Source organism: Lates calcarifer, linkage group LG18 (assembly GCF_001640805.2).
Source record: "Lates calcarifer isolate ASB-BC8 linkage group LG18, TLL_Latcal_v3, whole genome shotgun sequence".
NCBI classification, from domain to species: Eukaryota; Metazoa; Chordata; class Actinopteri; family Centropomidae; genus Lates; species Lates calcarifer.
The window spans coordinates 13,456,387-13,469,260 of record NC_066850.1 but is presented as its reverse complement, the minus strand read 5'-3'; the positions used below and the strand labels follow the sequence as shown (position 1 = coordinate 13,469,260).

General features: G+C 40.6%; 1 protein-coding gene across 2 annotated transcripts in view; it reads right to left on the bottom strand.

The window, feature by feature from the left end:
• The window catches only part of grip1 (glutamate receptor interacting protein 1), a 50,478-nt gene that overhangs the window by 5,635 nt on the left and 31,969 nt on the right, over nt 1–12,874 (bottom strand). The window contains exons 3-24 of one of the 2 annotated variants that reach the window (XM_051077906.1): nt 12,686–12,821; nt 12,319–12,464; nt 12,124–12,207; nt 11,969–12,044; nt 11,443–11,588; nt 11,107–11,254; nt 10,790–10,959; nt 10,400–10,537; nt 9,957–10,106; nt 9,682–9,868; nt 9,169–9,314; nt 7,875–7,955; nt 6,968–7,037; nt 6,433–6,578; nt 5,332–5,476; nt 4,007–4,146; nt 3,107–3,310; nt 2,692–2,845; nt 1,789–1,900; nt 1,632–1,664; nt 237–347; nt 15–131 (exon numbers count right to left, since the gene is read on the bottom strand). In XM_051077906.1, the coding sequence (XP_050933863.1) occupies nt 15–131; nt 237–347; nt 1,632–1,664; nt 1,789–1,900; nt 2,692–2,845; nt 3,107–3,310; nt 4,007–4,146; nt 5,332–5,476; nt 6,433–6,578; nt 6,968–7,037; nt 7,875–7,955; nt 9,169–9,314; nt 9,682–9,868; nt 9,957–10,106; nt 10,400–10,537; nt 10,790–10,959; nt 11,107–11,254; nt 11,443–11,588; nt 11,969–12,044; nt 12,124–12,207; nt 12,319–12,464; nt 12,686–12,821 (2,840 nt within the window). The remainder of the gene's footprint in view (nt 1–14; nt 132–236; nt 348–1,631; nt 1,665–1,788; nt 1,901–2,691; nt 2,846–3,106; nt 3,311–4,006; nt 4,147–5,331; nt 5,477–6,432; nt 6,579–6,967; nt 7,038–7,874; nt 7,956–9,168; nt 9,315–9,681; nt 9,869–9,956; nt 10,107–10,399; nt 10,538–10,789; nt 10,960–11,106; nt 11,255–11,442; nt 11,589–11,968; nt 12,045–12,123; nt 12,208–12,318; nt 12,465–12,685; nt 12,822–12,874) is intronic. The other variant, XM_051077907.1, reaches the window with a different exon arrangement.

Here is a 12,874-nt window from a genome sequence, read left to right as displayed (position 1 = left end):
GGTTTAACAGTCACCTTGTGGAGTTCCACAGGGTTCTGGTTTAGGATCTCATTGACTTCCTGCCTCATCTTCCTCATGGCAAAGGCTCGGCGTTGGGGGTCAGAGGGCAAGGTGTTGGACCTTGGAGTCACCTGGGAAAGTGCAGAGGAATAATTAATTAATAATTATAATAACTAATTTTTAAGACGTGACATACCATACGTGTCACCAAGTACAACAGTCTAGGTAAGAATTACCTGTGGTCGGGAGCTGCTGCGTTCCTGGAAACTCGCCTGGCGCCCCAGAGTGCTGCGCAGAGGGGTGGGATCATGGTTCAGACTGAGGGTGGAGCCTGACATGATGGTTGCCTGGAGACAGCCAATCAGAGAAAGCCAATCAATCAAAACCATCCAATCAGAGGGCAGCTGGTTAAAAACACTGGGAGTTGATCCATCAACATGGAGATTAAAGGCAACCTGGGCAGCCTTTGACCCCAGCTAGCACGATCACACCAGAACAGGACAGCTTTCTACTGACAAGATCTACTGACAGATTCTATTGTTGCTTCATCTGATGGGATCTACTGACAGGACCTACTTAAAGAGTTTATTGTTATTTCTGTTCACTAGAGATTGAAGAGATAGAAGGTATTGTTACTGTGATAATTTACTGTTGTTTCTACTGCTTGGTTCTGCTGAAAGTTTTACTGACAATATCTACTGACAGGGTCAACCATTGTTTGGCAAGTGATATGATCTACTACTGCTTCTATTGACAGGATCTACCATAGTTTTTACTGATCTACTACTGTTTCTACTGACAGAATCGACTGTCTGAAAGGATCATCTAATGTTTCTACTGACGGGGTCTAATGCTGTTTTTATCAACAGGATCTACTGATCTACTTATGTTTTACTTCAGGACTAACAGTAGCGTCTGGTGTTTTTGTTTACAGGATACTATTTTTACTAACATGATCTACTGGCAGGATCTACTCCTGTTTTTACTTAACAGTAGCTTTTAGGAAAAAAACTGCTTCTATTGATTTTATTGACATGATCTACTGAGAGGAGCTTCTCTTGATTTGATTGACAGGATCTACTGTTATTTCAGCTGGTAGGCTCCACTAATTCAATGCACTGTTCTTTCTACTGAAGACATCTACTGAAAAAAACAGATTTTTTCAATAATCTGCTATCGTTTCTAATAAGATTATGCCTATTTCATGTTTGATGATAGCACCTAGTCTTCTCACATCACTCAACAGATGCTCACTCCTCAGCCAATCAGAATCAAGGACTCATCAGACGCATGCATGGCTGACAGATCTGCTTCATGACGGGCAAAACAAACTACCCATCAGGCCTTGCACAAGCTCTCCCAGCATGCCTTGCTCAAACTCTGCCATGCCTGGTGCAACATGACTCTGCCACGTGATTGGTCAGAAGCTGGTTGATGTCACTAAGATGTCACAAATGACATCACCATGGTCTGTAGCTTGCTTTGCTGCTGGGGTGCGGTTAGAGTCACATTCAAAAACAGCTAACATGTCAGACGTTTGACGACGCTAAAAGTCCAGTTACAGAGAGGAGGGAAAAGAGAGAGGAGAAGACAGGAGGAGTGTTAGTAGTGGGGAGGAAGGAGAAGGATACCAGAGTGAGGAGGTGCGTCTCCTTTCCAGACTCCTGGAAGAGAAGGAGTCATTTCTCTTTTCATTTCCAAAGAAGGTAAAAACACGTATTTCTTACAGAGGACTGTACACCTTATACTACTGCTGCTACTACTAGTTCTACTTCTACCACTACTCACCTCCAGTTCTCTGAGGATGCCGCTCTGGCCGCAGGTCTCCAGATCCTCCAGAGCCTGAGACCAGAAGTTCTCCTCCTGGTCTGGTTCTGTCCCATCATGCCCCACAGTGAACCTGGAGGGGAAAGGTGAACAGTCAATCAGAGAGAAGAACAGCCTGGTGGGTTCACACACAGAGAGGACTGGTTGGTGACGGACTGGTCATGCTGGTGAGAGTGTGTTTTCACAACAGAGGGAGGGGGGTGGGGGGTGGGGCATGGGCAGTGACAACATACACATCCGCCGGGTGTATGTGTCAGTGTACCAGGGGCCAAAGGTCACCAGGTGTGGGTTTTGGCTGGAGGTCAGAGGGGTGACAGAGGACTGTGTGTGTGGGAGGGTTAAAGGTCAAAGATCAGCGTGATACCTGCTGTCAGTAATTAAACCGCTGGGCAGGTTACAGGCTCTGCAGACAGAGACACACTGCTGTTATTGCTGCTTGATAGCTTGCCGCTAGCAACCACCAGTGATTTGAATAAGGCAATAAGGCATAAAAGGCAGCTGAGGGAATCTAGGGGGAAAAATTAGAAATACAAAAAGGTGAACTTCTCTGGCTCTTATTGCAGGGGGAGTGGGAGTTGTTTTCTGTAACTGCACAGAGGAAACTTTTTTTGGAAAAAGGAAAAAGTAAAATTAAATATTGACATCAGTGATCTGGTTCTTGTTTTAACTGTGTGTTTTGTAACTGTGTATTTAGGGCTGATTAGTTTAACAAGCTATGTGATTGGTTTGACATGTATTTAGATTTTCAGTGTGTGACTGACTGGATGGGAAAACGCATCCCGTTGTTTTGCATATCTTTTTACTTTTCAGAGGAAAATGTCTGTCATTTGTTCGGCTCTCATTTCTTTCCACTCTCTGTCTCACCCTCCAAGTGGTGGGCGGTCCCAGTCGTCATCACTCAGACCCAGATCTGACAGCGGATTGGCTCTCTGGCGAGTGGAGGACGATGATTGGCTGTTGGTTGTCTTAGTGTTGCGCCACTCGTGGAAACTGTACGGAGACGACTGAAATGGTGGAGCTACAAACAAACACAGAAACATTTTATTAGTAACTGTATTGATTTATTAACTGTTTCTGAGGTTTTCACCAGATAAAAGACTTTTTAATGCCACACAGAATTAATATAATACCCTGTTCACTGTCATAGCAGCAAATAATGGCCAATAATTATTTACTCAGGAGACTCAAAATGAATACAAACAAAACAAATGACTACAAAGACACAAAAAAGTACCACAAAGAGACAAAAAATGACAGAGGTCAGAGGTCAGGTTCCTACCCGGCGTGGTGAAGCTGCTGTCCATGTTGGATCCGTCCCAGGACTCCACGGCGCTGTCGACAGACGGCAGAGTAGTGAACGCTCTCTGGCTCGACGGCGGCGCAACCATGATGACAGGCTCATCCTCCCCATCTTGGTTTTCATGACCAAGCCCCGTCCCCGACCCCAGACCTGGACCAATCACACAGGACTTCGGACTTGACACTAAAGAGAGGTAAAAATAAAAGTTCATAATGAACCAAAAGTTTAGTTTTGCTTGTCCCCTGTTTGTCATTTCAGTTAAAAATCTCCATGTTTAAAGCCTTGTTGTTTAAAGCCTGTATTTATTTATGTTTTTGGCAAATTGGCTACATTAAAAGTGTCTATTATCAGCTCCTGTTTGCTGTGTATCCATGGATGTACAGACAACTATCACAAAATTAATTTCAAACTGAAGAAAACTCAAAAATATGATGATTCTCAGGCAAGTTCTGCAGGTGTAAGGAGCATATTTTTCTGTGATTTCTAAGAGGATTTATAAACATTAATTCACAACTGGAATCTGAAATAATGATATCCTTAGGAATTTTAAGTCATACTGAATCTAAAAATATGTTATTTTGTCTGTGTGTTCAGATCTGACTGAGTTATGAATCCAGGAAAGATAGGGTTTGAAATTTGGTGCAAACTGGGGTAAGTGGGGACCAATTGCCTCTATTTTATTTTATATTTTGAAAATCATGAATAATCCTAGAATACCCTCTTATAAAATATTGGCGGAGTGGAAACATGCTAATTTACAACTACAAGTTTTAACCATCAATATCAGGTTATTCTGCTTAAATTACATAAACCCAACCCAAACATCCCAGAGCACAGAGACTGATATTGTTTTCTAATCTGTTTAGTTGTTAAACATACGTTCTCCCTGTTTCTTGATCTTCAGTGTGACTGTCTCTCCTGCCTGCTGCAGCAGACTAATGGCTTCACTCAGCGGTTTCCCCTTCAAGCTGCTGCTGTTGATTGCAAGAATACGATCTCCGACATGGATCGCACCGGTCCTACAACACAAACAATACCACAAACAGACATACATGTAAAGACTGGGTTATGACTCTCTGCAAAAACTCATAATAGGAAATTACACCTGATAAAATGATAAAATAATCTAATAAAACATCATTTGAAACAGTAACGTTAGGTAAAATAGCTTGAAATTGCATTTATAGGCAGATCAACAAATGTAAATAAAGACACTTTATTAATTGTGTGCATTTTCTTTTCTGAAATAAAAAATATTTACTAATTAATTTAATTAATAATGTTAAAATTGAATAAAATTATGTAATTATTGATTATGAGCACCAGGGGGCGACATTCTCCAATTCACCCTGATCTAATAATTTTTCATAATTTATTCCTTCAGACAGTGTTTAAAACACAGTTAATATTTTACAAGAGACAGAGTAAAATAAAATCTGTGGCGAGTCTCATGTTTTTAATGTTTTCATTTGAATATTTCTGTATTTCACTCAGTGTGTTTATCACTGATACAGGAGAGCTGATAATGATTATTCATCATCAATTAAGTAGAGAGTATGATCTCAATCAATTAATCATTTTGTTTATAAAATGTCAGAAAATAGTGAAATATTATATAGTTCCCCACAGCTAAAGGAGATTTATTTAAATAGTTCACAACCCTAAATATTCAGTTTATCAGATTCGATACAGAAAAGCTGCAAATCTTCACATTTAAGAAGCTGGAACCAGTGACTGTTTTGATTTTTTGCTTAATACAATTAATGAATTATCAGAATAGTTGCAGATTAAAGTATTTTGAAATAAGTAAATAAAGTAATATATATATATTAATGAAACAAAACACAAAGAATAGTGAATATAAGTCAAAAACCAGGGAGGAAAAAAATAGGGAAACAAAAATTATTAATTTAATTAATTAATTTAATCTAAGTTTTCTTTTAGTTTCTAGTTTCCTCTAGTTACTCTATCTACTGTATCTCCATAAAAATCAACTAAAACCCACTTTTAAGTTCCTCTTCACCTGTTTACTTGAGCGTTGACTATTTCTAAAAGTTGTTACGTAATTTAATTTGTCATAAACCTGTTAAAACATGACTAACATCTGCATGTAATATCAGACCTTATTAAATATTTAATTAAAGAAACAATGAAAGAAGCCTTCATATGCAGTGATTAAATTAACAGGATGTCAATGGGTTTACCTCTCAGCCAGCCCCCCCTTGCTCAGTGAAGAAATGATGATGGGGTCGAATGGCTCCTCAGTGCCTGAGATGGTGATTCCCAGTGGGCCACCGTACCTCTGCAGCTCCACCGTGTAGATGATGCTGCCAGACACTTCCTGTTCATCTGAAATGTTCAATAAAGGTTCATTCAATGTCTAAATGGACAGTGAATAGGCTCTAGGGATTCTTTAGGGAAATTTTTGCGGTTCATGAGGAGGCAAGTGCTCTTGATGGGGTTCAAAGGGTGACTGGAAAGGTTTTAGGTGTCTTTGAGGAGGCTCTGAAAGGTCCTTGGATAGGTCCTAGCAGCCCATACAGGAAGTTATGTGGTCCTTGATTAGTTTCAAAGTGTCCTTGAGAAGCTTTTAGGGGTCCTTGATGAGGTTCTACAATAAGCTGTGCATGTTCTGTTTGATAAAATTCCTGTTTTTGTCAATGGAGTCTGGTAGTGATACATAGTGATGTTTCTAGTTAAATATAAAGGATCTTATCGATCTTTGATAAAAAGGTCTTTCTCTGTGGATAAGATATGAAGATTGAGATAATAAATTTATTACAGTGATGTTTAACATTTAATCTTCATGTGCCTGTTTGACCTTGTGCCGCTGCTGATGGTGCTCAGCTCAGACATCTCTATTCAGGAATAAAACTAAGATGCTGAAATGCAATCAGATTAAAGGATAACTCTGGTGTTTTTCAACCAGGATTATTCTCCCATGTTTTAGGTGTAAATGATTGACTGGGACAAAATCTTTGAATTCGTGCAGTATTGAGTATTCCAGCAGCTTCTGGGTTTTTGTCAATATATATATGTGATATATGGGTATACGCTCAATAATGCCCAATTAACATACATTTTGAGACTTATTTTTGTCACTTTTTCAGTGTGAATACATTTTAAACCCTTAAATCTCTGAATCACTGTAAGACACAACTGTAGATAATCAGTCTAAAGTCTCATTAGCAACAACATTCATTACAGCCCACAACATCAAAGCCTCGGATAAACAGCAGCTGATGATTTCTCCCACAGGAATATTCTGGACTAAAGGCAGTAAAACAAACTGTAAGAAATGAAACCTGAGTTGTCTTCGTCTTTGCGGATCTTCAGTTTGACAAGCTCCTCACACTGCTGCAAGATCTGAACAGCTTCCTCCATCGAGCAGTTCTCCACCCGGATGTTATCAATGGCCAGCAGCTTGTCTCCAAGCTCCAACGTCCCTGTCCTAAAAAATGTCAAGAGATTTACAGCATGATATATATCAATATAAAAAATTCATCCTGATGAATGACGGACCCTGATCAGTGTAAATATACTGTATAGCACAAAATGCACTGTAACTTTCCTGCCCTGTTAAAAATAACTCACTGTAAACAGCTGCCACCAACAGAAGCTCTTTAACTAACATTTTCTGCTTGACCTATAAACCACACACACACGCGCGCGCGCACACACACACATACTGTCCTCAACTGTTAACCTAATTAACCAACCAACTATAGACAGTTGACCAAGCTTTGATGTTTGAGTTTATTCTACCATCAGATACTGTAGTGAGTGAGTGAGTGTGTGTGTGTGTGTGTGTGTGTCTGTGTCTGTGTCTGTGTGTGTTACCTGTGGGCAACGCTGCCTTTCTTGATGTCAGAGATGATCAGAGGATCACCTGGTTTCCTGTTGGACGGAGCTGCAGAGACACAGAGCAACAAAAGTTCAAACAGGAAAACTGTGAATAATTGAACATGTTTTCTCAGCTGCTACAAGAGATGAGGATTAAATGTTAAAAAGAGAAATAAAATCAAAGCAGGAAATGTAATACTGAACTAACAAACGTATCACAACACGAGGAGGTCTGGGGCCAAACATTTAAAGATTACATCAGTCATGTTAAATAAAAAAATAATCTCCCTGAAGCTTGTACATGATGTAACACCAAAGTAGAATTAAAATTCAATAAACCTGTTTTTGTATTTTATGTTTGAAAGTGCTTCAGTTAAAATATCCAGAGAAGCAGGAATATTTCATTGGCAACCACCATGAGTCATAATCCTCCTTCTGAATCCCTAGTTTTATTCCTGTGCCAACCACTCCATATATAGGAAAGTGAATTCTTAAGTTATGGCCAAGTGACCTTTGACTTTTGACCACCAAATTCTAATCAGTTTATCCCTGAGTCCAAGTGAACAAATTTCTTTATGGCATTACTGAGATATCACATTCAGGAGAAAGGGACAGATGACACAAAAACATAATAAGAACCAAGTTTAAACAGTTGTTTCTCATAAAGTGCTCACGAGTGCACTGACAGGTGTTTCTATTATTTCATCCACTCCATTTATATATAGCATGACAAACCTTCACCTCTCTGAAACTGTCTCAACACAAACTGAACATTATAACCTTAATGACGGAGGATTTACTCAGGTGACCACCACCGTGCAGTGCTTATGTTCTCTGGTCGTCCATTTCTCAGGTGTTGTTGCACCATCAGTAAACTGAAGTTGTGGGGGTTTTTTTCACTCACAGCTGATGGTGATTCCCAGCTCCACTCCTGGTTTCTTCGGGAGTTTCACGTGGAACGTTCCAGAGCTCGGGATGACTGACTCTGAAACACAGACAGAGGCTGTGAGCCGCAAATTTCACTTCAAAGAGAAACAGATTCACAGAGAGGCTTTCTCCTCACTTTTAGCTCTGTAATAACTGCTGACCAAATCCTTTTAGGGACTTTGATCTTTTCATGACCCTTACTGGCATCTGTTGGTAGTTGTCAGAATATTTCACAAACCTCTCCATCTTTGCTGAACAACAAAGACATTAAATTACTAAGACAGAGCAATGGAATCAAGTAGATTTACTGTCAATTAGTATGTCAATTATTGTCTAGATTGATTGTTTTGTGTATAAAATGTCAGAAAATAGTAAAAACAAATGCCATAGTCCAAGGAGACGTAATGAAATTGGTTACCCAAAATCCAAAGATATTCATTGAGTTCATCATCATATTGGATGAACAAACGCATCAAATTTAGAGTTAGAGAAAGTTGAAACAACATTTTTTTGCATTTTTGTTCAAAAAATATCTAAAACATCAAAAGATAATTGGTAATCATACCATACAGCTTGGGGCTGTGTAACTATAGAGGATCATATGCGATGTGGCTGCTGCTTGTGTGAGCTGAGCTGTGATTATCATCAGTGATATCTCATTCAGCTCATCATTCACTGTCTGAGTCATCATGACAACATGTTGTGTTCAGGCGTAGGTGGTTATTTATAAGAGTCGGAGTATGTTACATTAACAAAGAGTCCGACAAATTACAGAGAGACACCAGAAAAGCAGAACTAAACACAGAATGAGATGAAACAGATGCCAGATGGCTGGTTTGTCTCTGCTCACGTGTCGGCAGCTTGAATTTCATCAATAAAAACTAAGACTTAAGTAGAATCACCGCCTTCTGGTTGTACGCTGCCACCAACCAGACAAGCTGTGGGAAATATGGTCATAACCTCTCTCTCTGAGTTATGGAGTTAAATAATGGCCATAAATAATGACCTTTGACCTTTTGGATATGTCAGATGGACGGACAAACCAACAACATATTGTACAGAGGCCTAAACACTGTTTTTACATCAAAAATAAAACTAAAAGTACCACAAAAGACATTAAGTGCTTTCTGTGATATTTAACGTTAAATCACGTTATGTCTACTTTGTAAATCGTATCACAAAGTGCAGTCTTAAAGTGGAGATTCCATCTCAAATGAGGTGTTACATGAAAATGTTCATGCATGACTCTCAGAGCGGCGGCTATGTCGTACCGGCCACATCAAACTCGATCTCCAGCGTGAGCTGAGCAGTGATTGACGAGTCTCTGAGCAGCTGATTGGTTTCCTCCAGAGTGGAGTCTTCAGTAGGAACTCCATTTATGGACAAGATCCTGTCACCGATCTGCAGGATACCACATCTACAAACACGAACACAAATAATTAAATAATTAATTATCAAAATTACTAAGACCGTTAAGATAAATCAACCAATTATCATACAATAACCATGAAAAAGAGCAAAAACATTTTTTAATAAAATATATTTAAAAGAAAATTGAGAAAACTGATCAAAAATAAGATTTTTCTTAATTCAACAAAATTAAAGAAACATATTAAGTCAACATAACTATTATAAAAGAATAAACTGTTAATGTTGAGCTTTATTTTGTAATTAACTTTATTCTTTGTTTATTATTTATTTAAGTGTTGTTTAAATAAAGTTATTGTTAGTCACTATTACACCAACACTCACTGACACTGAGCAGTGAACAGGTGTGTGTTTACCTCTCTGCGGGGCTGTCGGGGTCAATGTAAGCAATGAGAGGTGGTGATGATAACGTTTCCGTGGCAAAGACTCCACCCTGCAGCTGCAGGCCGAACCCCATGATGCCATCACCTAGCAACGTCACCTCTGTAGTTTCCGTGTGGACGACCTGACCGGCAAGACCCACGGTGCTGGACGCGAGAGACACTGATGGAGGCAGAGGTGGAGAGAGTCAGGACTGGGTGATGATTTAGGAAGGGGGTCAGGACAGTTAGAGGTCAGGGGTCAGACTCACATGAGCTCTTAAAGTCTTTCTTCTTGGCCTTCCTCCTCATCAGCGTGCCCCGTGGACTCGTGGGATACATGTTCCTGGGCAGGGTGCTCATGTTGAGGGACGAGAGACTATAGGCTGACATGGAGCCAGGAGAGAACGAGTGGCTGAGAGCTGTAGATGGGGGGGAAGAGAGAGAGAGAGAGACGATGAGTGGAGGTCTGTCTTTCAAAATATAACATCAGAGATGAGTGGAGGTCTCACTATCAAAATAAAAGAGTGAGATATGATGAGTGGAGGTCTCTCCTCTCCTTCAAAATAAAACATCAAAGATGAGCTGAGGTCTCTCTTTCAAAATAAAATTTCAAAAATGAGTGGAGGTCTTTCTTTCAAAATGAAACATCAGAGAGAGAGAGAGAAATTAGATTTGACACTTCAGAGAGGGAGAGAGAGAGAGGTGAACATACGAGGGTTGTTTGTATGGCGGTTGTGCGATCTGGCAGCTGATTGGTCAGGGTGGTACGTGTTGTAGTGGTAAGGGGGGAGGATGGGGGCGGAGCCTCCGGTCTCCCAAGGGAGGGGGCGGGGACTACGCTGCACCTTGACTGCAGACGCACGCACACACACACACACAGAAACACACACAGAGGAGGGTGTTAAGGTTAAAACAAGAGGAGAGGTTAGAGGTCAGGTCGCTGCCTGTATCACAACTTTATAAAAGATTACATCCTATTTATGTAATCTTTCATATATACGGTGTGCTATCTTACATGTTTTTCTATCTAGAGTTTGTGTGTGTTTATACCATGCTGTGGTGCATTCAGGGCCAGATCAGTCCAGTATGTGTGTGTTTATACCGTGTTGTGGTGCGTTCAGGGCCGGTCGGGCCTGGTGTTGCGGCAGGATCTCCATGCGGACGGTCTGACAAGAGGCAGAGAGTAGCTGAGTGGCTTCAGCCAAAGAACAAAACTCCATCGACTTTCCATCAACAGACAAAATGTGATCTCCTGCATGAAGAGCACCACACCTACACACAAAATACACACAAAAAATACACAATACACACAGATACACACACATAACAAAGGTTAGAAATTCCTGCAACAACGATAAAATAAAATTAAGCAAAAACACACAACTATTAAATTATTTTCAGAAGTCAGAAGTCAGGTACCTGTCTGCTATGCTGGCTGGTTTGACCTTGTCGATGATGATGACCTGCTTGTTGCAGAACATAGAGGTGGACAGAGCCACGCCCAGACTGGAGCCTGTTGCCTTGGCAACCTCCACCAGCAACGGGCCTGACGCCGTGGCAACCGAGTCTGACAAAGAGATTTAAGACGGTGTTCCACAGAGTTCAATCCCAGGTCCTGTTTTATTTCATTTCCACATGCCCCAATCAAAATTATGCAGACAACAGTCAACTTTACATATGTGAAAAATAGTCAATTGCTCAGTTGATAAAAAAAATCAACTACCATTTTCATAATCGCTGACAGAATTAACTGACCCATCACTGAGACGTCGTACTCAATGAGCAGTGTTGCTTCCTGTCCGCACTGCTTTAGGATGCTCATGGCCTCTGACAGCGTGCTGCCGTGGAGACGAATCCCGTCGATGCTTAGCAACCGATCGCCTGGTTTGACAGTTCCTTCTCTAGAGAGAGAGAGAGTGGAGGGACAGTTTTCAGTTTTGTACAGAAGCTCCTGTTTACATTAGTTTACTAATATCATCTTAGTGACGTTTGTTGTTTTTAAATATGTGTAAAAAAATAATAATAATAATAATTTTCTACTCTCAGCCAGCTTCACAGCTTTCTGACATTTCAGAGACTTTTTCAGTCAAGTTTGATAGTTTCTTCAATTTGTGAGTAAAAGTGAAGTATTTTTACTTGTATCCATTACTTAATTCCAAAATCTGGAAATTTGATCAGGAACAACAGAGTTTAGAAAAACAACTGGATTTACTGAGGAGACTCAGTCTAACAAAAATCGAGCACATTTTCATCAAAAGACAAAAGGTCAGAGGTCATTCACCTGTCAGCCGGTCCACCTGGCCTGATGGTTGTTATGACGATGGGACGAGACTTGTTCCTGTCTTCGTGGGCTCCACCTGCAAAACACACAGTCGTGTAATGTATTCATATCTATTTCTTTTTTATTTATTCACACACACACAGCGCCTTCCTCACCTCTGATGACGAAGCCAAAGCTGTTTCCTTCTTTGTGAAGCGTGACCTCCACGTTCTTAAACATGACCCCTGACCCCTGCACAGCTGCAACACAAAACAACATCAACACGTCAATGTGGCCTCTGACCGACTGCAGCTGTAAATATGTGCTAATATTATTCTATTTATATAACTACTACGATCACTGGTACTTACAGACAGGTGGCAGCTCGTACTCGACCTCCAGGACGACTCGCTCACCAACGTTCTTCAAGAGACTGATGATTTCATCGTGTCTGAACTTGGCTAGGTTGATGCCATTCACAGAGCGGATGTAGTCGCCCACGTTCAGCTGGTCGCTCCTGAACAAACAGTCAAAAACACCAGCTCTAAATCCACTGGGACTGGGTCAATTACCACAAACCTGGTGCCTACAGTCAGGATGACTACGCTTATAATATTTAAAACAAATTTACATTGTTTCTATAGCACTTTTTGAAACATCAGTTACAGTAAGAGCCAAGAAAACGTCACCACAACTGGAAAAGAATAGAATAAAATAGAACAGGAAGTGATGCGTTACCTGGCAGCGATACCTCCCTGACGTAGGTTTGAAACTCGCGGTTTCCCATCTTTGTCAATGCCGCCTGAAACTGTCAGACCTAGTGTCGTCCCCTCCTTCTTCATCAGCTCCACCACCGAGCAGCCCCGAAACTCGTCTACATCACAACAACAATGTGGCTGAACACTTCTTCTCACCATAAAATCATTT